Source organism: Morone saxatilis, unplaced genomic scaffold (assembly GCF_004916995.1).
Source record: "Morone saxatilis isolate NCDOM2014 unplaced genomic scaffold, NCSU_SB_2.0 Contig8, whole genome shotgun sequence".
In the NCBI taxonomy this organism is placed as follows: Eukaryota; Metazoa; Chordata; class Actinopteri; family Moronidae; genus Morone; species Morone saxatilis.
The window spans coordinates 12,461,146-12,485,175 of NW_023340257.1; the positions used below are offsets into that span (position 1 = coordinate 12,461,146).

General features: G+C 38.9%; 1 protein-coding gene across 1 annotated transcript in view; it reads left to right on the forward strand.

Annotated features, from left to right (window-relative positions):
* The first annotated feature begins 878 nt into the window (after positions 1 to 878).
* Positions 879 to 24,030, forward strand: part of gria4a (glutamate receptor, ionotropic, AMPA 4a) — a 50,383-nt gene continuing 27,231 nt past the window's right edge. The window contains exons 1-9 of the mRNA XM_035680575.1: positions 879 to 927; positions 1,131 to 1,262; positions 3,727 to 3,780; positions 6,310 to 6,468; positions 11,235 to 11,402; positions 12,471 to 12,575; positions 13,477 to 13,587; positions 21,661 to 21,867; positions 23,655 to 23,870. Coding sequence (XP_035536468.1) covers positions 898 to 927; positions 1,131 to 1,262; positions 3,727 to 3,780; positions 6,310 to 6,468; positions 11,235 to 11,402; positions 12,471 to 12,575; positions 13,477 to 13,587; positions 21,661 to 21,867; positions 23,655 to 23,870 — 1,182 coding nt within the window. The 5' untranslated portion in view covers positions 879 to 897. The remainder of the gene's footprint in view (positions 928 to 1,130; positions 1,263 to 3,726; positions 3,781 to 6,309; positions 6,469 to 11,234; positions 11,403 to 12,470; positions 12,576 to 13,476; positions 13,588 to 21,660; positions 21,868 to 23,654; positions 23,871 to 24,030) is intronic.

The window sequence follows — 24,030 nt, forward strand, 5'->3', positions numbered from 1 at the left end:
AATTTGTAAGTAAGTATTTGTTTTAGTGCAGTTGGAAGTCGTGTTTTGAACAACGAGAGTTGTGTGATGTTATACTTTGTTGAAATCTCCTTGCTGGTTGCTCTGACAGATTCATTACTGCTTTAATGCATTATATTGTAAATGTCCTACGACTAGTCAACTATATGCTTTATTTAACGACTGCTAGTCAACTAAGAACATCTTTAGTTGGGGGCAGCCCTATAAAAGATTATTTAAGGATTAGGTTTTCTCTTATGATTATTTTTCCACGTGTTTTGACCCATCGAGACAGCTGTTGGATGTAATGTACTGTCATTCATTGTCACTGATTTTGCCACCTGCTGCTCATAGGATCACATTAACGTTAATGCTCATCTAATATCCCACTCGGGTGTATTCAGACTATTCACAACTGCAATCCATCATATTGTAGCAAAAAAGTCTGTGTTTTGTTCCAGGCTATGAAATTGAGTGTCAGTGTGTTCTCCAGTGAGTTGATTCAAAGTTCACTACTGAACAAGAAGCAATGAGAAGTTTTTAAATGTCACTATCAATGAAACTGACCGTCTCTATTGGCACGTAACAACTTTGTCCTGTTCTGAGCTCTGTGGGTTGGTTTGATTAAATGACATTCAAGAGAGGACTGTTCAGGTGTTTTACCCCATGATTGAAGACAAGACATTAAAATCTTGTGCAAACACATTGTGGTAATTGAGATCAAATAAAATATTTTGTAATACCAGTATGACTTTAAATTTCACCTGCAAATATTGCTAAAAATAATTACTCCATGTACCAGCTACGGGGGTTTCCACCTCTTACAGCGTTAATTCTCTCTTTCTCTTCTTTCCTTTCCTTTCTCTCTGTTGTCTAGGTTATGCAATACTGCAGGCAATTATGGAGAGAGCGGGGCAGAACGGCTGGCAGGTCAGGATACACACAAACACACACGTTCCTGGAAGCATGCCAAAAGAATTGTACACACACTGTGCATTCACATACTTACATCCTTATTTTTTCCAGAACAGTTGTCAACTTGCTTGTGGTTACATGATCTTATTGCTACATGATCTACTTGTGTTTGTAGGCGTTTACACTTTTCTTGTGAATATGCATGTATGTTAATTCAGGTGAGCGCTATCTGTGTGGAGAGTTTCAATGAGGCAGCATACCGCCGACTCTTAGAGGACCTGGACCGACGTCAAGAGAGGAAATATGTCATTGACCTGGAGCCTGAGAGACTACAGAGCATCCTAGAACAGGTAATATTACTATACCACAAAGGTAACCTTGTATTATAAGAGCACAGTATTATAAGAGCATAGTGGCACTGCAGTCAGCAAAATGATCAGACGTAAACCCATCTGGATCATAATTTATCGTATAAAAAAATAACAAATTACTGCATTACTAAACACTATGGTCCCTAGCTGCAGTACATCACAAGATTAAAAATAAATAAATCACTATCAGCTTACTGCAGGTGCAGAATGATATTTGACACTGTACCTGAGGGGCCCTACAGCTTTTCAGAGCATGAGATACTGCTTTATTGGAGGCAATGCTATACCTTTATGTGGCACTGTTACTGTCACTGAGATTACTGCAGACAGGGCAGAGATTACTTCATTGACCTGGACTTAACAGCACTTAACACTTAATAATGAAGTACAATCACAACACAATGACACATTATTACCACCTGAAACAACAGTCAACACAGCACAGGGTAAGCTATTTTGTAAAGTAATTAAAACGAGCACCTTTATGACAATTCAAATAAGTATTACATTACAAATTATAGTATCTATATTTTTTATTTGTTGGCTGCACTGGTGGCTGTCTGCCTGCTGTCTGCTTCACACAGCTAGTTGCAACAGCGCTCCTTATGCTTTCTGACATCTGGAAAGAAAACAAGATTTTAGATTTTCCCTGGAGTTCATAATGTGGGGAGAAAAATGTGACTTCCCCAACAGCAGTGTGTGACTGCAGTCAACGCACCACTCAGATACAGATTTCCATAACACACACACACACACACACACACACAAACGCATACTGTATATGAAGGTGCACACTCTGACACCTTACGCTTGTCCAAGTTCATTAGATTATCTGTCTTGCTTGATGCTTGAGCTCTGACAGGTGGTGCAGACATGTGTGTGTCTGTTGTGTGTGTGTGTGTGTGGTGTGTGCCCTTTGACTCAGGTTTCAGTGTAACATCCCATTGGTTCTGCCACCTGTCATCACATCTGATCCTCTGTCTGAACATCTGACAAACTCAGTGACACACACAGACAAATACCTCCCCACACACACACACACATGCAAGCTTATCTTTAAAATACATACCAGTGCGTAATTCATGCTATAGGCAATCAAACGTACACCACACACATGCTCGCACAGCTACACGCACACACACAAACATCCACCAGTAACAGCATCCCAGACAGACAGAAAGACAGACAGACAGACAACTTCTTAATTGGCTTCTCTGGTGTGTCAACAGACAGACAGAGACACACACACACGCTCTAGTGTATAGTGAGACAGGCATACAGACACAAACACACACTCCCGTCACAGTGGGCTCTGCAATGCTGGCATTGGCTAGCATCCCTGCTCTGAGACAGAGACTGCTCTGTTTGTCTGCCCCTGCCAGCTGCGTTCTGTGTATGTGTGTGTGCATCTGTCTGCGTTAGTATATAGCTGTTGGTATGTGTGGATGAGAGAGACAGAATGACAAAATGTGAACAATTTGTTAATTAGGTTTATGCACCATGTCAATATGAAGATGCATCTTTCTCCTTGAAATCTCACAATGTGCCATATTTCACCTCATACAGCTGTACTGATATAACAATGACAAAAAATAATACAGATTTCAGTTTTTACTATTGTCTGACTAACTGTCAGCCCTGCAGTCTCACACAAACACGCCAGACAGACAGTCAGTCAGTAGTCATTTCTGTTCACTGGCAATATGTATTGATAGTACATGAAGTGTAGAAGATAAGGTGTTGAGGTCAAGCTGGTATACGTTGATTTTGATGGACTAGAATTTGCAGTTTTAGTTGCCTCAACCATATCTTAATCTGCTTTAGTAGCAATACATTGATGTTGTAGGAAAAATATGAAAAACATTGAAAATGCGTTTTTGCACGTATGTTCACACTTAACATATCTGCAAAAAATGTTTCTGTAGGAATGTTTTTAAGTAAACCAGTTAACATTACAGTTTCCCAAACTATATTTTGCTAAAACAAAATGTGAATGTAGTTCTTGTAAGGAAATATTGGTAACCTGTCACTGTTGGATAAAGGCACCTCATTAACGTTATTACCAAAACAAGTTAAATAATCTGTCAAGTTAACAGAGCCCTGCTACAGGCGTTGCTGAAACTCTTTAAATGTTCCAAGATGCTGCAGAGTCTGAGGCAGCATGGTGCAGAGGACAAGTGAAGTCCTCACACACTCACTCCCTCTGCTTTTAATCAGAATAAGATAGTAGCCACAGCCACTGCTGGGTGAGGCGAAAGATTCACAGATCCCCTCCGCTGCTCCCTAAAACTAAATTAAAACAACTTTTAGTTCTCTTGTCAAGTAACTCAATTGCTCGTATGTTAATTGTGAATCCCACATGTCCCCTGGTTTGCCGCACAATTCATGCATAGCCAGTAGCAAAGAAATAATGTTTTTTCTCTCTCTCTGTTTTTCTTTCCAGGCTGTCAGTGTGGGGAAACATGTAAAAGGTTACCATTACATCATAGCAAACCTGGTAAGAACTCTTAATGGCATTGCCGTTGGCTGTTTTTTAGTAGCGTGTTTGTGTTTTGATTGCCTACACGAGAATAATTTCCTTTTAATAAGAGACAAGAAAGAAGGCTATTTGACAAATGGACACAAAAATTATCAAGATGAGGTCTTAAAAAAAGAGTGTCTAAAAGCTGGGCACACAGTATACAATTTTGCCCATTTTGGATCTAATTTCTGAGCTGCACAACTCATTCTAGAGTTTCACAAAATTAAACTTCATAGAATAGAATCGATTAGAATAGAATGCCTTTATTCGATACTTGCACGTTTTTTTGACGTCAAACTACTAGCTGCGCGGGCAAGAACATCGTTCTCCAGCAACGAAACCCAGTAAACTAATTAAGGATGTTGCCAGACTGTTGTACTGCGTCTACTTACTTACTACAGTTACTTTGCATACATACTATCGTACATTTATTACTACTACATTAACGTTACAACAGATTGCCTAACAGGACTAAAGCATTTTCGCCTGCCGCCCTGCTGCTCTTGTCTGTTGTCTGTGCTATGAGTGGGATAAGCAAGGTGCTACAATGTTTGACATCTAGCAGCCATTATACATACAGCCTAGTTGGCATAAGGTTTTTTTTAAACTAACATTACTTATCAAGCTTGTCATTCGCCGCAGGCAGGGTGTCATATTCAGGATGAAGACTTCATCACACGACAGAACAGATGTCACTTTGTGTATTTAGCTACAAACATGCAAACATTAGGCATAAGCGTTAGCGGGTAACGTTAGCTAGCTAGGACTAGTAACACTCATGTTTGGCGTTTGATTATGAAGATATTCCTGTTTTTCACCTCCATGACGACAGCGTTGTTTAACCCATCCAGCTGAAAAAAAGATAGCTATCCGCGTACTTTGTGTAGGGCTTTAATTTTTTTGTGCGGTGTAAGGTACGGATATATGCAAATATTGTAGCGTCCACCAGGACGTGTTGAAAAGATGACAAAGTGTTATTCAGCAAACCAACCTTTATTGCTGGACAGTGCAGGTTACTGTCGGCCGTAACCACGCCAAAATCAACCAAAACAAAAAGTTAGCCGTCTAACTCTCAACTGTGTCCTTTCGCGCTCACCTCAGGCTCCTCTCACACACGCGCACAGCCCTCATCCCCGTCACACCTCGCACCCCGCCCCCTACCTACTCATTCAATCCCAAAACATGACATTAACTCACTGAACATTACTGCAGGGTCGCTACAATATATATGTTTTCTTGCCCCGCCAGTAAACCATGTTAATCACGTGACTGGCAAAGATTGTCACTATACACATGTACAATGAGATTAAAAGCCAACTCCATCTGGCGTCATTTGCTGTGCCATGTACATGAGGTGGAGGTGAATGTTTCTGACATGTCTACGGCAACCAGACGTCCCAGTTTGTCCGGGTTGTCCTGGTTTCAATCTGGGTGCCCCATGTCCTGACAAATATCTATAAAACACTTAAATGTCCTGATTTTTTCAACACTGTCTCGGTTTTCACCATAATTAACATAATGATTATACTATTATATTTGTTTTTATTGTTTACATAGACGTTTATCATTTCCTGTCTCAATGATTATTACCTAACCCAATATAAAAACATAAACAATGCGTGTCAATCAATCAATGTGTCGTTGTCAACGCTGTTGCTAGCTTATGATACATAGACAACAAGCATCATATACTATGACTCTTTATGACAGAACCTGTCCGAATGCTAAAGGTTAGCTTTCATGCCAAGGAGAGAGTTGGTCTTTTCTAAAAAGCTCCAGGATGCAACAACGTTTCAAAAATCTAACAGTGTATGTGCAGTGTAAGTCCTGTAAGCCAACATTATGAGACATGTTTTACTTACCCATACTTTGACATTCAGCTTGTCTCAAGGTTGTTGTTTTTTTTCTGCAGTTATTAGCAGAGAAAACAAACCATGCTTGCCAGTTCCACATTGATCTTTTAATATTCCCACCAAGGTGCCATTTTTCTTTCAGAATTAGTATATTATCATCTGTGTCTCCTCAACAAAGTCAGGTAGCTGCTGGAACTCACATCAGTAAATGATGTATTGCCTCAACCTTAATCCCTAAAATCTGTTCCACAGCATTTCTCTCCGGGACGTTGAAAAAGGGGCCACTGAGCGCAGGTCAAGTTAGATAGGCTCTCAGAGCTTTTAGCAATTAGCATCCATCAACCCAGGATAACCCTCACATGTCTTTACTCTCTACCTCTGTCTCTGGCCCGTTCCCAAATGGATCCCTCTCCACGACCACTTCAGTACGAAGTGTCACTCTGTGTGAAGTCACACTCGCAGCTGTGGAAGCCACTCCATATTAAGTAGGGGTATAAATAATCAGGTAGACTGTTGGAGTATGTTGGAGTATGATATGTCGGCAAAGGTGCACACATTCCATCAGAGGGTTTTGTAGTCCACTTCCACTCTCCTCTAACTGGTTTTGGAGTATTTTTAGTATTTAGTATTATCTTTCTTTTTTCTCTCTCAGGGTTTTAAGGACATATCTCTGGAGAGGTTCATGCATGGCGGGGCCAATGTGACTGGTTTCCAGCTGGTGGACTTCAGCAGGCCCATCGTCATTAAACTGATGCAGCGCTGGAACAAACTGGATCAGAGAGAGTATCCTGGATCTGAAAGTCCACCTAAGGTGATAAAAATATGCTGTCCCATCCCATATAGATTGTAAACATTTGGCACTACGTGAACAAATTTGAAAGATTTGCTATAGTGGATCTTGTTTTCGAAAGGATGTTTTCCTCAGCAGCACAAATGTAACTAAAGCTTGTGAGAGCTTAACTTGCACCCAGATACACACAGATATTTACAGTGCACACACACACATTTAGGGGTGATGGAATCAGTGTGTTTCGTACCTGAAATTCACCACAGGCACCAATTAAGCAGCCTTCTGAAACAAGCAAGTCACAGGGTGATGTGTGCATTTGAATCATGTGGTACAGCTTCTTAACCAATCAGAGTGTGACCTGGCAGACTGTAACGTAATGAATGCTGATTCTTCAGACTGAAGACGTCTTTGTCATGTCTGTCCTGTGTGATATATGATATATAACCAAATCCACAATTACATCCCTTGTATGTATGTCTCATTGTCTCTCTCATTGTATATCCTTTATCCTCTCTCCATTCACCATCCTTAGTGTCTATTTTCTCTCAACACCCATGTCCCTTTCTCTGTCACATTTTTGTGTCTCTATTTAGTCTCTAACTACCCCTCCCCCTTTCCTTTCTATCTCTGTCTTTGTCCGTCTCTCCTCCCTCAGCACTCCTCTATTGAACGGCTACTGACCTGCAGCCAATTGCGTTTGATTTGTGCATACATTAACTGGAAATATGTCCACCTACCTATTAAAAATACATCATGCTGCAGCTCTCTGTCCCTTGCTCTTTGGCTCACACTTACCTGCAAGCAGTCACACACACACACAGTAGTAACTTTAAAAAGGCGATGCTGAGTCTTTCAAGGCTGAAAATATATACATACATACATGATGGTCATATTCTTTCATTACTGGAATGTTATTTTACACTCAAGGACCATACTAATTGGCTAATCATCGTTTTTAGATTGACCTGATCAATTCTCATTAGTTGCCTCATCAATCGATCCTGACAGTTGACCCAACACAAGTTAGTGTGTTAATGGAGGTAAACCTATTATGCATGTGAACATGCTTAGATATACAAAATACAATTAATTACAACTACAGGTGTTCTTAACTTTCAAAACTTTATGAACATCCTTGATGATGTGCATTCAAACATTGTCTTTCCTTTTCAACCACAAAACATATGTTTTACGTTTGCCTTTTGCAAACAAGGACATTTTAATGATTTAATACAATAACACAAAACCAGATATCTCTAGTGACAACAGATGTCTCCAAATTGCTCTAGGCTAATTGGTGCTGTGAGAAACTGAGCTCAGTTAGCCTTGGGCCAACTCGTAGCCTCAGGCCAAGTAGAACTCTGCTCTAATAATGTGCACTGTGAAAATTACTATTGGGGCTTGTCCATTTTGCACTAGAGACTGGATTTTGAGTTAGCTGCTTTTGGCCATCAATCAAAATCTCTTAACCCAGTGATTCTCAGCTGGTGTGCCTGGAGATTTTTGTTGAAATGTAATGAAAAAGATCAGTGATCTGTTAAGGTAAGACATTAACTTCATCAAAATTCAGCCACAATACTTAAGATCACACATTTATTCTCCAAGTTACAGCCTTTTTGGGGCTTTTTCCATCTATGTATCTATCCATCTCTTTTTAACATCTGTGTTAGCATATTTATCTGCCTTTATCAGTATTTGTCCACGTGTAAAGCATTTAAGGTTTGCCAGACACTGGTGCAAAGCTCATTTTATAAATTAAATATGCGTGTCCAAATGGTTTTAATACTACTGTTTTTTAAATTCAATTTCTCATCTCATTTGACAAGAAAAATGAATGAAAGAGCTGTGTTTTTCAGTGTGTCATTAACCCCGCCTCTGCCATATTATGTTCCCTGTGGTACAGTCTATGGTGAGATTATTTAACATCATTAAAAAGCAAAAGAGTGTATGCTGTGTTCGCACTGGATTTATTAATTACTGCATATAGATTATCCTGTTAAGCTGCATGCATAAGGCAATTGGCTACTTGCTTCGTTATCCATAACACAATGGTGGCTGTTAAATTTTTGTACACAAACCAAATGTGTGCCATCCTTAGCTTGTCACCGATGTTGTCCTCTAATGGTGCCATCAACTTTTGTGTCTTTATGCTGATGTTGTGAGTAATAACGGCCTGATGATTGATTCCAAATCTATTATGTAATTTGCATTGTCTATATTCCAATATTACTTTGTCTATGTCTATATTACAACATTACATAATGGTACTATAAACTAACTGACTGCTATGCTAATAGCTCTGTAAGTTTGTACTTTGGCTCAGCACTGCTTTGACCTGCATGCAAACATCACCATGCTAACATGCTCAAATTGACTACGCTAACATGTTGATGTTTGCAGGTATCATTTTTACCATATTTAGCATACATTTGCACTAAACACAAAGTACAGCTGCAGATGAGGGTAATGTCATTAGGTATGATGACGATGAAACAAAGTATTGGACACAGTCAAACCTGATAATGGCTTACCTAAGTTATGTGATCCCAAAAGTTGTTACAATTCATCCTCAGAGGGACATTCAATCCTCAATGTCCACATTTTCAAATTCCAGGACAATCCATCCAATAGTTGATAACATATTTCAGTCTGGACCAAAGTGGTGGTCTGACCAACCAACCAACAGACATTGCCATATCTAGAGTGTGGCTAAAAATAAATGAACAATGAATAAATGAATGAATAAAAAGATTGACTACAACTCCTTATGCTTGCAATGTTACTTTATCTCAGTCATCAGGTCAGTTCACCCATAAAAGCCTCGGTGTAAAGCATGAATGCAGACATGTACATTCTAAATGCACTGCATACATTTTTTATATACATTAGTTTCTGTGTGAAAAGTGGTATGTGTTTTCTTTTATTGTATACATAATTTATAAAGCTGGTAATTGGTTTGATCCAGAGCTGTAGAGTAAACTTGATGAACCTGTATGTTCTATCCTATTTGAGAATCCACATTTACAAAGCAAATCGGGTTTTACTTGAAGGATCTTAGCTGAACTTGGAGATTTCAACTGATCCTAGAAATATCGTCTAGAATTTGGTGTTTTTAAAAGCCAATACTGTTTTATATGTGTCCCGAAGGTGTTTCTGTCCTACCTCTGACAGAAACAAAAAACAGTACGCTAGTTGGCTCAGTTTTGTAGTTGTTTTCTGCTTTGCTCTGATTTGGATTCTATAGTTGTCATCTGTCAGTTGCGTGCCTAAAGGCTTCTTAAGTTTCAAAGGGGAGAGATGAAAGGAGGATGACATGGTTGTGCAGCCTTCCAAAACGCGCCTTTTGGGATACAAATCAAGGGATGTCAGTAAGAGAGAAAACTACCTGCACAGGCGTGGAGAGCGTTGGCGGAGTCTCTCAGCCGACTTCCCTCTTTCCTCCCGTTTTCATATCACCACTTGTCTCCGCCGTGATGTGAAGGCAGCCCGCTGTGTGTTTGACTGCCTCTGTCTGTGTGCCGCTGTGTGTGTCTGTGTGTGGGCTGGGTGGGTTTGTTGCAGTTGGTTGTGTGGTGTGGTTCCCTGCTGCGCTGTGTCTTACCTATAATGAATTTGTCAAACAATCTGTCAAGATCACCACCACTTTTGAGAGTTTCATTAGACCACAGATACTGATAATCTCCTAGCCTTTCTCTTTGTCTCACTCGCTGTCTCGTTTCAAAGGTCCCTTAAAACATCAACAACTCACTCCTTATGCATTACATCCTATTTTAGAACATAACCCAATGAAACCATATTTATAAAACTAAATTTCAGTATCAAAGGGAATTCCCCCAACAAAGTGGGTTTAATGAAGGGATTTACAATATGATTTAAACACGTTTCAATGTCGCTTTAATGGCCCAGTGACTGTATTTAAAACTATAAGCCTGTCTAAATCTGGCACATTTACAGTGATGTTACATTTACAGTGGTGTTGATTGATGTTCACCAGTGTTAACTGTGGAAGTCAAATAAAAGTCAGAGCTGTGAGATAAATTAACGGCACAGGTCAGCATGTTTGCATACTGGTGAGGTTAGTTCATATGGAGTTAGGATGCAGGAGTTGTCAGAGTTTAAATTGGGAATAAATCATATAGGCCTATGATATAGTCCTGCAGCATGAAAGTATTCTAGTTAGGCTTTTTAAATCACAGCATCTACTCAAACACTGTTTGTTGTGTATCTATGTAAACTTATGTAGTCTTGCAGAGTAAGCTACCATCACTGAAAAGACGATTTGGATGTTTTTTGTAATGGCGTTGAGCACCAAACACATCAGAAAAAAATCTGTGATTTTGCTTTACAATGTCTGTGGGTTGTCAACCTTGAAATGACTGCACTGGGATACTGATGTGGAAATAGTGCTTTTGAAGGCACTATTTATCATCCACCACCGCAAAAAAAAAATCTATAAGAAACACATTAAATACTGATTTTCAGTATATAATTTAATTGTTTTATGTAGATATACCTCAGCTTTATTTGGTTAAAAAATAAAAGTTGGGCTATTTTAAGTCCAGAATTCACCCTGAATAAAATCAATGTCAGTTTACAAACAGGGACTCTTATTAACTCTGTAATGCCTCTGTCTCTTTTAACATTTTTGCACTACCTGAGTATTAATTTCTGCCATACTGTGTACTTGGACTGACTTGGACTCTTCATTCTGTCATAAAAAATGTAAAAACTTGTCAAACTGCTAAAAATATATTTTCTTTCTCTCTGTTTGTCCCTCCATTCTTCAGTATACCTCATCTCTAACGTATGATGGCGTCCTTGTTATGGCCGAGGCCTTCCGCACCCTTCGCCGCCAGAAAATTGATATCAGTCGCCGTGGCAACGCTGGCGACTGCCTGGCGAATCCTGCTGCTCCCTGGAACCAAGGAATAGATATGGAGCGTGCCCTCAAACAGGTTGGCACAAGTTTGATGCTGTGTAGTTTACCACTGACAGATTAGACAGATGTTCACAAATACACACACACACACACAGAGTCAGTAAAACACCTGGCATGATAAAAGGGAAAAAAGTTCCAGAGATCCTTGCCAACATTTATGTGTTTTAAATTCTTGTTGGGACTTTGATGGAGTACCCAGAGTTCACACACGCTTACTGTAACACATAAACTTGTACTGCCATACTTGAGGGGACACTGTGATGACTTCCATCACTTCTCAAGTACCGTAAAACTTCTAATAAAAGCAGAGTCCCAAATAGACTTACATCTTCTTTACTAGCGTGGCTACACGTTTTGACATATAAAGGCAAGTCTGAATTAGAGGCCTGGTCTGGATTTTATAGAACTTCTTTGGATGTATAAAACTTCTTAAAGCTTGAGCTTAGATTGTCTACACAAGTACATGTTTACATTTTGACGATGATACACCTTGTAAGATCAGTTCGATTCTCCACAATTCAATCATTCATTTTACAGAAATCATGAGCATATAATTACATAATTACAGCATACAGTATGTGTCCATTCCACAATTATTTATATTCCTTTAGTCCTAAGGGGTCCACCGATCAAAAGAATCAAAGGGTTTCATTAAAATTATTCCAAGGTCCACCATTCCCGCACTGGAGATTGCCGACCTAAGCATGAATGATTCGCAGGAAATGATGCGTGCATGTAATCCAACACTCTGTTTGTAATATCTTATTGAGCCTCACTTTTTATTTTTCACAAAAGTACTGTTAATGCAAACCAAAAATGTCATTCTGCTGCTGCTTCACATTCAGTTTGTTGAAAAAAATAGTGCTTGTCTGGGTACACTATGAACAGATACACCTGCTGCTTATCTGTATTTGTATTTCTTATAAGCAGCTGCTCAAGAATTCTTAGACCTGTAATTTTAAACCATATTACAACCTGGAACTATTGGTGTTTACAAATCAACCTAGACTGAAATCTTAAAGATTACAACTTTAAAGACAGTATTTTTCTCTTGCCCTTACTATTATTGTTGTTGTAAATCCAGGTGCGCATTCAGGGCCTGACTGGGAATATTCAATTTGATCACTACGGTCGGAGGGTCAACTATACCATGGACGTCTTTGAACTGAAGAGCAATGGACCACGCAAGGTAGGCTCGCCTCATGGCTTAGAAACAAAGGTAAACAATACTTTGAATTTGTGACTTGGACACAAACATGCCACAGCCAACTTATTCCATTCAGTTTTTGTGATGTGTTTTCAGGTTGTGTTGTTGAAAGGCAGTGTTAAATGTTTTTTTCATCATTTCAGCAAAATGTGACTCTTAAGCAGTAAAGTTACTTTTAATCACAACTGAGATGACATGCACTTACTGCATTTTTCTCATTTTATTACTCATGCTGGCTGATTGTTAAAAAAATGAATTCCTTCACTGTATAATTATCTCCATAATTCCTCATTAATAAGTGTTTTACTGCAGTTATAAATATCTTTACACTACAATTGAACCACTGCAGCTTGTGCTTTTGAATAGTTTTTTTGCAGTGTTCATTGGAGAGCAGCTCTCAGACAACCTGGGGGTATATAAAACTCTGCAGTGACGTAAATGAGGAAAGTTTGAACATAATCCTTCTTCATAATAACAAACAGGATAAGGCTCAGGTTGAAAGTACTCATAATTTCTCTTTACTGGAAAAAAAAGCATACATGTAGCACCTATAATAAAGAAATAACACCATGTTCCAGCTTCTCAAGTGTTCCTTTGACAGCAATGTGTGTTTATTGAAAGTTCTTGGCTCCCACTCAATATCTCTCAATATCTTCTACAGTTCCAATGGGAAATCTGCTGGGATGAGCTCATTCTGTTGACTTTTTTTTTCTTTATATTTCTCTCTTTTCTATCACATAGGTTCTATTTCTTTTTTGTCAGTCTTGATTTTTATTGTAAGCTTTTTAAATTTTTAAATTAATTGCACTATAAGGTCTGATTGATTTCATTATTTTGTTTTATCACTCATTTGCTTTGTCTCTTGTCCCTCTGTTTCTCTCAGATTGGCTACTGGAACGACATAGACAAGCTTGTGTTGGTCCAGAATGAAAATGCTCTGTCCAATGACAGTTCAGCGATGGAAAACCGGACAGTAGTCGTGACAACCATCATGGTAATGTACCCTGAGACTGCTTTCATTTCTGATTAGTTTGGGGGCTGTTTGAGATTTGGGTGAAGCTGTCCTTCAACACTGACAATCAGTCTTTTCAATTCTACAACCTAATTTTACCAAAACCTTGCTCCCACCTGATATTTAGGAAGTTTATGGATATGACAACTGCTGTAAATGCAAACAACACAGCATTAAGGAGGTTAGATAGGACTAGATGCAGTAATGACCAATGTGTTAAAGACATTTTGCTAATGTAGTACGGTGGTTCCCAACCATCTTGTGACACTATAGACACATCAAGTTGATGGTATAGAAAAGGAGCCATCCTTTTAGTGTAGAGTGGAAACTACTACAAGTCATAGAAAGAATTTAGAGTTGAACCATGGGCTGGAGGCAGGAGTTTACTTCCCTTAGTGATTAGTATTATTGGATACATTCAGTGTCAGACAGTCAGGGGGGTGAAACACAACACAAGTGTCATGTGGCAGAGTTTAGTTAATGTAAAAAAAAAAAAAAATCAGGTTGGAGCAGGATGAGCTGTACGCTTATAGTTGTAGTGAGCACTCAGAGCACAGCCAGGAGGGAGTGGTACTTGTCCAGCTGGAAGATTACACTAATGTCTCATTAGTAGGCAAATCTAAAACTGACCTCGGATCACTATTTAGAAGTGACCTCAGTCCAGTCTCTTCTAATGACTTTCAGATAGACACCGGTCTACAGCCCTGTATAATTATTCCTCTTTCTTCTACAAACACAGATAAAGGAGGGCTAATCGGTGGATTTGTGCACATCCTCTGCTTACATTTGATTTCACTTCACCCATCTGCAGCCCTTTTATGGTGGCCATCCCCTTCCTGTAAATGCAATCAGTCTAATTCAATTGGGCATGCAAAATGATGCAAGTGAAAGCAACTCAAAAGACTAATTTCAGCCCAGAGATAAAACAAGCCACAGATGCTTGAGCTTCAGCAATTCAGCATTTTGTTTTAAACCACTTTGCTTCATTCAGCAAAATCAAGTAAAGTATGACCAAAATATCTGTAGTTGTACTTACACTAATAGAAACACCTATAAATGGACAACTTTTCAGAGATGTTGATTTGATACTACAGCTGAAGTCTACAGTGCCTTCGGTGGCCAGAAGTGGTAGTAACCAGTCAGGTCTGCACAGAGGAAAACGACCACACATGCTCAGAGAGTTAACAAAAAAAAGGATGAATTCAGCTGTACTAAATGTCCCCAGTGACAGCCCCACCTCTAGTCATGCACACTACGACTGGCAATGTGTTAAGCAAATACAAACAACACATCAATACGATCAAATACATTTAAGGGCAAGTTGTCATTCTGTGACCAAACCTCTTTTGAATATTTGTATATTATGTTAATGTTCCCTTACTGTCGCAGGCTGTTGTTATTTTTATGTATATTTGGCTTGTGTCTCTGATTACATACATTTTGTGTGGTTGTAAAAGAGATGAGTGTGCACAGAGTTTGGCATCACTGCATACGTCTTTTCGATGTTTGTTCCTTCCCTATTTCCTCCCACCCATGTCTCTCTGTCATCTGACTTTCCGCTATTCCACTATCCCCGCTTTCTGTGTCACTCTCCCTCTCACTATGTCTTTAACTGCATTGCCATTACTTCAACCCCCATGCCCCTCGTTTTAACCTTCATGCCTCCCCCGCCTGCATATTTCTCTGTGGATGGTGACCTCAGCAGGCCTTGGCTAACGTTAGCTCAGCCACCTCCTCCTCTTTGCAGCCTCTGATGATGAGGAAGCCTCTGCTGCGACACTGATGCCGGGTCTGCAGACAGAGACTGAAACAGAGACTCACCTGAGTCGCAAACCCTTGGGAAAGACAGTGGACAGACAGACTGACTAAAGCAAACAAAGACTCAGTGTGCTCTGTTGATGTTTTGTTATTATGGCTTTTTTTTGTATGTATATTTTGTAGAAAATGTGGTTTTTTTGTTGTTGTTGAAATTATTTCTATGTTTAGAAGTGGTTTAGCCTGCATTACCACAGCAACAGTGACCAAGAGGGACTGAACAGATGCCTGTGAGGCACTGGGATGCCTTACCGACTGTGCTCCTGTCTTCCTTTATGACAAAAGCCACAGTTGGGACGGGAGCTCTGCGAGGGATTCTGTGGCCGCTGTCAAGATTTGATGTTTGGCCACAAAAAATCACCCGACCATCAGACAGCCCTGTTAATTCAGATTCTTTTCATTCTTTCTGAGGACATTACAGTCACCACCACCTTCTCTGTAACACCACAGAGCACCCGCAGAAAAAATTACCTCACAAAAATGTATAATTTTTCCATATTTTACAATTTTTTCTGTGTTGTTGTGTTTTTTTTTTTTTTTTTCCAAGCTAAAATGTGGGAGGAGAGTGATACATGGACAGGTCTTCGTGTCAGTCCTACATTTGGTAGTCCTCACCTTTTGATACCACTCTTTCTCCATCTTCATCTTTCTGCTCCGTCACTCTGTAAATCTACTCAGTCATGCTTACTTGGTCAGCTGTCCTTTACCGTGTTTCAGCTCCTCTGAGAGCTCTACACCTGAATGGAAACGTATTCAACACTAGGGGCGCTTGTCTGAAGCACAACATATCTCCACACTTCACATTAAAATGCCACCATTACAAATGTTTGAAATTGTCTATAATTTAACTTTCACTCTAGCTTTGTAGCTGCACTTTACATGTTTTATTACTTTAATTACACATCAATATCCTGAAAAAAATGAGATGGGATATATACAGTTTATACACATACACACCTAACCAAACAACCACCCTGAACACCTTCAATAAATGCAAGCACATACGCTCACACACTATAAGAAGTACATGTATATACATACATATTTACACAAACACAACCTGTATTAGCAAAGTGGATTGATGGGGATTGATTGTTAAGTCTGGTGGCATTTGCCTTTAAGTACTTGCTTACTTGGTAACATAGCCCTTGAGGATATGACAATCTCTTGTTTATGCGTTTGCTTTGGCTTCAGTTAACCGCAACATACAAATTGCTCCTTTAACAACTTATTTATTTTAATTGGCTTAAATATAAATATGTATATATCTAATCAATGAAATTTGCCTTTACATTTTTTTGTATTTTCTGTCAGTGATGGATTATCAAAAAGAACAGCATGCTATCCAACAAGGCTCTTCATCAGGATGCAGGACTCTCATACACAAAGCTGAAGATGGCAAATTGATATTAAGGAGCTACATTATTTATGTGATCGTATAAAGTAGGTCGAATTACATAAACAGAAGACAAAATATGCAAGCATCTGAAAATGTTGGCTTTGGAGAAATATAGAACTAGTTCAGCCAAAATGGTGACTTATGAAAAGTATTGTGGATGCTGGTTGGCTGGCTGATGGCCTGTGTGGCTGGTGAATCATTGGTTAGACTGATAACAATGCACACTTTTGGCCACCTGGTTTGCTACCTGGTGGACTGACTGACTGGCTTGTGACTGCTATTAGTCACCTGTTTAACTGACAGGTGACTAATAGACTGGCTGACTGACTTCCAAGTGGTCACTGGTTGACTTGTTGACTGACTGCTGAACTGCCTTTGCTTTCTTTATGGCTGAATAGCTGTGAGATAATCATGCTGACTCATTAATATGTGACTGGATAGATAATTAGTAGTAGTATAATTGCAGTAATTAATAAATTAATCAACTGACGGACCAAAACAGGCTGTGACTAACCAACTGCCTGGCTTGCCTCTCTCTGGCCATCTGAATGGATGCCTCGCAGGCTAATTAAATGTCTTGGTGGTTGGCTAACACATTATGTGACAGTCAGACTTTTTAAATGCTGAACTGACTGAGTGTCTGTTTTGGACAGTTAGGTGACTGTCCAGTCGGGTGCCTGTTTGCACTGGCTGGCTAAATGGCTTACATAGCAAGTCCTGTCTGCCTTTTTGGCTCCAGTGTGAAGTGTTTCATGTCTTATCAGCTCAAACCATTTGCTTCTACAAAGCCGTTCCCCCTCTTTCGCCCATCCATTTTCCCTCTTTATGTCTGTCTTTTCATCCTATCCCTTCTCTTGTTTTTCTGCCTCTTTTCCCCCTAATTTTTCACATTGTCATATTCCCTCTTTCTCTTTATCTCTCCTTCACACTTTCCTTTTTTCTGTTCCTATCTATCCTCTATTCTCCCTGTAGCTATCACTGTTTGTATTCTGATCTGCTCCTTCATCTTTCTTCTATAGTTTCATGCAGCCAACACACCCCACATCCCTCTCTCCATGTGCATCTTCTATTTCTTTACCATGCACTCCCTCCCCTTATTCCTTACAACCCCCTGGTCTTTGCTCCATCTCCTTACTTTTTCACCTCCCGTTTCTTGCCATGCCCATGATGCTTTCTTCCCAGCAGTAAATACATGCACTAACATCCAACACACACAAACACACTCACACGCAGAATTGGCATTACCACCTTCACACTGAGACAAAGGCGTCTGGGGCAAACTGATAACAAACCTTAAGGAGACTTTAAAGTGAAACAGTTCCACTGTTGGCAGAGCTCCTACTGGTTTCTCTTTGTGTGTGCTTGTTTACATAATACCAAATTAACCCTTCACTAAAATGAAGTAACCTGCTCTGATTTCAAACACTTGACCTTCTCACAAACCAGAGGGTAATTTGATTGCACCTAAGATGGTTGTGTATTTTCCGTGTTAACACAACTTAAGTAAATGATTCCCCTTGAGATTTAATAAATTTAAGATTAAGCAAAAACAGCCTCCTTACATTTTTCAAGAAATAAGATGATCTCTCAGTAGTCTTTTTGTGCTGACCCCTCTGGGCTTTGACAAGAGCTCATCAGTTTAATTCACCAGAAAGCATATTTTACATTTCAGCACACCACGTACAAATTATAGCTCTAAATAAATATGTTTAAAAGAATAGTTTGACATTTTTGGTTTAAGCTTATTTGCTTTCTTGCTGATGGCTCAATAAGGTCACGTCTGTCCATTATAATGTAGCTGTTGCCGGCAGCTGGTGAGCTTAGCTTAGCATAAAGACTGAAAACAGGGGGAAACAGTCAGCTTTGATATGTCTGAATGCAAAAAGAATCTGGCTGCCAGCACCTTGAATGCTCACTGACTAACATGTTAAATCTCATTTGTTAACTCAATTTGGAAAACAAAACAGACAACCCTTTAAAAGTTATATCTCCAAATGAGAATCACTTAATTAATCTGTGAATAAGATTACTGTATATTGTAATCCTTTCTATCCATTACAATAGATACGGATCTCTGTACAAAGTGGGCCCAAAACTTTTCATTTAAGTCATTCCACATTTTTTAATTTGTGTCCAAAATGAATTTGCCCAGTGCTACAGCCTTTTATTGATTTTTAATGAATATAATCACATTCATCTAGTTTCAGCATTAGCATCATTTTTCTTTTCAGCTTGCTTTAAAATATCCAAATAGTCCCTGATTGCCATTGTCAAGCCTACTTTACTTTAATTCTGTAGAAAGTTTCTGTTTTATCTTTGCCTTTGTGTTCAAATTTAGTTATTTTCATATAAGCGTGCACCTAAATTTCCATTTCTTCTTCACCTGAAGAAATGTGCTAAATAATAATAATTATCCTTATACAATTTTCCTCTCAAACTATTTGGTGGGAAGTCAATGTCATGCCAGGTCGGAAACCGTCAAACTTATGATTTCAAAACACTAAAAATGTGGATGTAAATTAGATGTAAACGGTAATTAGGTTACAACATTGGTGTCCTTCATAACATGGTTTTCAGTTCACGTCTTCATTTCCTCTTGTCTGTATCCCTGCTACAGAGCAGTCCTCGTGGCGGTGTTGATCTATTAGAGGAAATTTACTTGAAACTGTTTTGCTGTTCATTAACATTATGATTCATGTTGAGTCAATGGAATGAGAGCCCCGGGACCTGCTAATGTTCCCAATAATGACATTTTAGGAGAAATGTTTTTGTATGTTCTGACATTGAACATAACAGGGACCATTTTTGTATTCGATGATAGGGATGATGTTGGTGATAAAAGAATAAAGTGTTCAGCATAAATTAAGAACTGAATTTCCATATGTGTGGTTGGTTTTGGAAGAAATCTATTTTGTTGTCACAAATACTGATGACTGAATAATGGTTTGTAAGAAATGTGATAATGCGTTACTTGGGGTGTTTTTTTTTTATTTGTTTTTTTAATGTGTGATTTTCACCTTTTATCCCTAATATATTGTGTGACAACTGCAGGATCCGTGGCTAAATACTTTACAGTGCTTACAAACCATTTGATAATAACATCTCTCTGGATTTAGAAACAGGAAGGATCTACAGCCAGTCTAGCAGCTCTTTGAGGCTGTACTTTGGCACAGCAGTGCTTTGAGCTAAATGCCCAGATCAGCATGCTAACATGCTCAAAATTACAATGATAGCATTTTGATGTGTAAAAGATGGAAATGTCATTAGTTTTAAAGGTTCATAGTTATTAATCAAATTACTGGACAACTACATAAGTAACAGCACTTCTACAAGAATGGATCATTTTTACATCTGGATACATGTAAGCCCATTGAATAACCATATTAAAAAAAAAACATTTCTGTCTATTTTACCTTTCAGTCATATGCAAATACACAAGGAATTTATTTCCAGCTGTCTGTTTACTGAAGCTAAAGAGAATCAATGTATAAATCCAGCTTCCCTTTGTAGGTTTGATTTGTATAGTTCAGTTTCCACTCTAAGATCTTTTTTTAAATCCCACTTTCTGCCTGCCTATGATCTAAACTAGCTTTCATTGTATTTCAATTTCCTGGATTTGAAGATTGCTCTGTCGATTCCCTCCAAATGTGTATATGAATGATTTTATTGCTCATTTGACCCCTTTCAAAACATGTCAGTCAACAATCCTCTTTGATTAAACTGTACTTGTTTTCAATGTGAATCAATTTCCTGAATGAAGAATTCAATCCAAAATATGTTATCATTTTGTATTGTGTTTTATGATCCTCATAAATCGTTTCATAGCTTGGGAGTGTTGGATATTATAAAAGCCTGTTTGATTAATTAGATGAGATTAGTCTTTGATTAAAAAGGGTTTGATAGCATTTTAATTGGCTTGGTTTCAGCCAGATTACAGGGTGAGCAGCCTCAGGCATAATACCATAACTCACTGCTCCTGATGGATGCGCTGTCACTCAAAAGTCTGTGTGCCTTTCTTTTCTCTGTGGTTATCCTGTGCAGGTGTGGTAATGTGTGCTTCTCTGTGACCATGCTTGTGTTTGCGTGTTATTGCTAACAACATTAAACTCTCTGTTTGCTTTTATCTTTGTTAACTGCATGCACAGAAATCATTCTACCTCTTACGGCACATTACCAAAGCAGCAGTGTTCTTTTCTTTTTCGTCTCTCTCCCTGTGTTTTCCTCCCATTTTCGCCACTCAGCATTGGTGTTGTACTGAGCCAGGTGCAGGTCCCAGTGGAGGCATGTAGAGTCAGACAAAATAATAAAACAAGGAACTAAAAGTCAGAAAAATATAAAACATCTACCTCAGACAAGGCTTTTTTAAAACGGCTCTGATATTTTTCCCGTTATATAAACTCAGCAACTGTTTCCATCAAGTTTTGGATGGCTGTGTGATGTTTATCTCCTTTAAAATGTTATCTACACAAAAATGTGTGACTTTTAGTTTCCCTTCACTGCCCTACATGTAAGGTTAAATCAGTCTCTTATACTGATGTCAGAATCTCAATGTCACAATCTAAGGTTTGCCTTCATAGAAGCTGGTGTCCAACAATGTATTGGTGTATTTCATAGAGCTGTATCCCTTTGTGTATGATAAAAAGTAATGTATGCTTCTTTTGAAAATGTATATACTTAATTGGTTTCATTTTTCTTTGTAATATGTGTTTTTCCTTGGTACAATGTTACCAACCAAAGAGCTGGCTCTTTTTCATAAGTTTTCATTTTCCTTCTTTTAATAATAGCTGCTGTCATGTTCCTCCAAACAGCTGTGTCTTTCTCCCCTTATGCTGGTTTTATAGGAGGGTCCCTATGTGATGCTGAAGAAGAACTGGGAACTTTATGAAGGCAACGACCAGTTTGAGGGATACTGTGTGGACTTAGCCTCAGAGATCGCCAAACACATTGGAATCAAATACAAGATCTCTATCGTACCGGATGGGAAATATGGAGCAAGAGATCCAGAGACGAAGATATGGAATGGCATGGTTGGAGAGCTTGTGTATGGGGTAAGTTTGGATGGAAAATGTTTGGACTTTGTTGGTGATTTTGTCAGTTATTTTTATAATGAATTATTTCACTGTTTAGTCTGTCTATTGCCAGAGAACAGTGGAAAATGTCCTTCACAAGCTCTCTGATGTCCAGATGATGTCTTCAAATTGTTTGTTTATATATTCATATATTCAGTATATTCAGTTTAACTTTAGCTTCAGCCTGAAGCCTTCAGGTAATTTATACTTTACATCCCCAAAGAGTCGGCTCACTTTACAGGTTAAAATACACTCCAGTGACAGTAGGAAAAGGACCATAGTACACAAAAAACTCAATCAAGCAATTATTTGATTACCAAATACACAGGGTAAGAGAATAAAACATGTTTAGTTTACAATACAATCCAGTACAACATCACAAATTATAACTATAAAAAAAATTGTGTTTGATCAACAGCTTCAATATTACTTGCACAGTGTAACTTTATAGAGATCATATATACTGCACGGCAAATACATTGCATTATATGTGCTCCTGCTAGTCTGACCCCACTGCAGGCCATCATGCAAATAGCTGATAAATGCTCAAAATAACTGTTATGGAGTCCATAAACTTGTCTCGAGCTCTGCGTCTCCTTAGTTACCATGTCAGTTCCCTGCAGAGACGCCGTGTCTCGAAGGGTTCACTTACTTCTTCAGAACTTGGCAAGCTGGCTAATTATGCCATTGACGCCCATGCACGGTCTGATATTTTCGCATTGCTGTCTCAACGCAAACTTTATCAACATGCAGAAGACAATGTCAGTCGTCACTTTGCGGAAGAGTGAAAGTGGAGACGTTGCTGCAGAACAGCGACAGAATTAATTAGCCTCCAGGATCCGTGTAGTGGAAGGTGACACAGCAGAACCGCTGCATTGACTAATCACGTTTGATTTGTTCCAAACACTCACCGTCCTTTCTGATGACTCTTCTGCCACGCAGAGAAAAGACATTTGTAAGATTTCAAGACTTTGTCCTACTCTGTTTTATATATGGCATTTACTCTCAGTTTATCTTTGTGACTTTTTTCTCCTTTTCTGTCATGTCATGTACTTTTGTCTCCTGCTTTCTATCTTCAATTTATTTAATCGTCCTTTCTGTAGTGCGTTGTGAGTTTTATATTCCTATGCCCTCTTCTCCCTTGCTTTCTTTCCATATTATTTCTGTCTTCCTTGTCTTTGTTTTGCTCTTTATTCTCCTTGCATTGTAACACTTGTTATTTGATATGCTGTTATTGTAGCCTCTTTTTAAGTAAGACTGCAGACGTTGTTTAGACACAGATAGTGTGCTGAATGAATGATATTTTAGACTCTTCTACAGATTGTGCGTGTGTGTGTGTAGGCACTCGTGCAAATGTGTGTGTAGACCTTGCAGACTAATTTAAATTCTGGCAGTGTCACTTTCATGCCCATGTATGAATTACTTCTCTGTCATTCTGATGGTTTTCCCTCTACCTCCTCTGTCTCTTTCAATGCTTCTCTCTTCCCCCTTTTTTCTCCCTGTTTATTTCTTTCATTCCCTTCCTTATGTTGCTCCTGCTTCAAACTGCAGCGATCCTTTACTGCGCTTGTCTACTTTACCAGCCCGTACTGTTTCAAATGTTATTTCTCTATTTATCTTTGGCCTCAGACATTTCCTGTTTGCAGACAAAAGAGTTCACAGGCAGTTCCTGTTCATCATCACTCACTTGTTTTACATGAAGTTGCTGCAAATTAACTGCACTACCATATGCGTAAACTAAACTAAACATATAATTTTCTCTCCAGAAAGCAGAAATTGCCGTGGCCCCACTGACCATCACTCTGGTGAGAGAAGAGGTGATCGACTTCTCAAAGCCCTTCATGTCTCTGGGAATCTCCATCATGATCAAGAAGCCCCAGAAGTCGAAACCGGGTGTTTTCTCTTTTCTGGACCCATTGGCCTATGAGATCTGGATGTGCATAGTGTTCGCTTACATTGGAGTCAGTGTTGTGCTGTTTTTGGTAAGTGATTGTTAAAAACTAGAAGTCAGCAATTGAGTTGGATTGCAGGGATTGAAGAGTTTTTAAAGGCTTGGGGTTTAAGGATGAAAGAATTATTATTATTTGGCTCACAGGCTAAAGATATTTCTCAACTCGTGGGATATATCACATGGTACCCTGT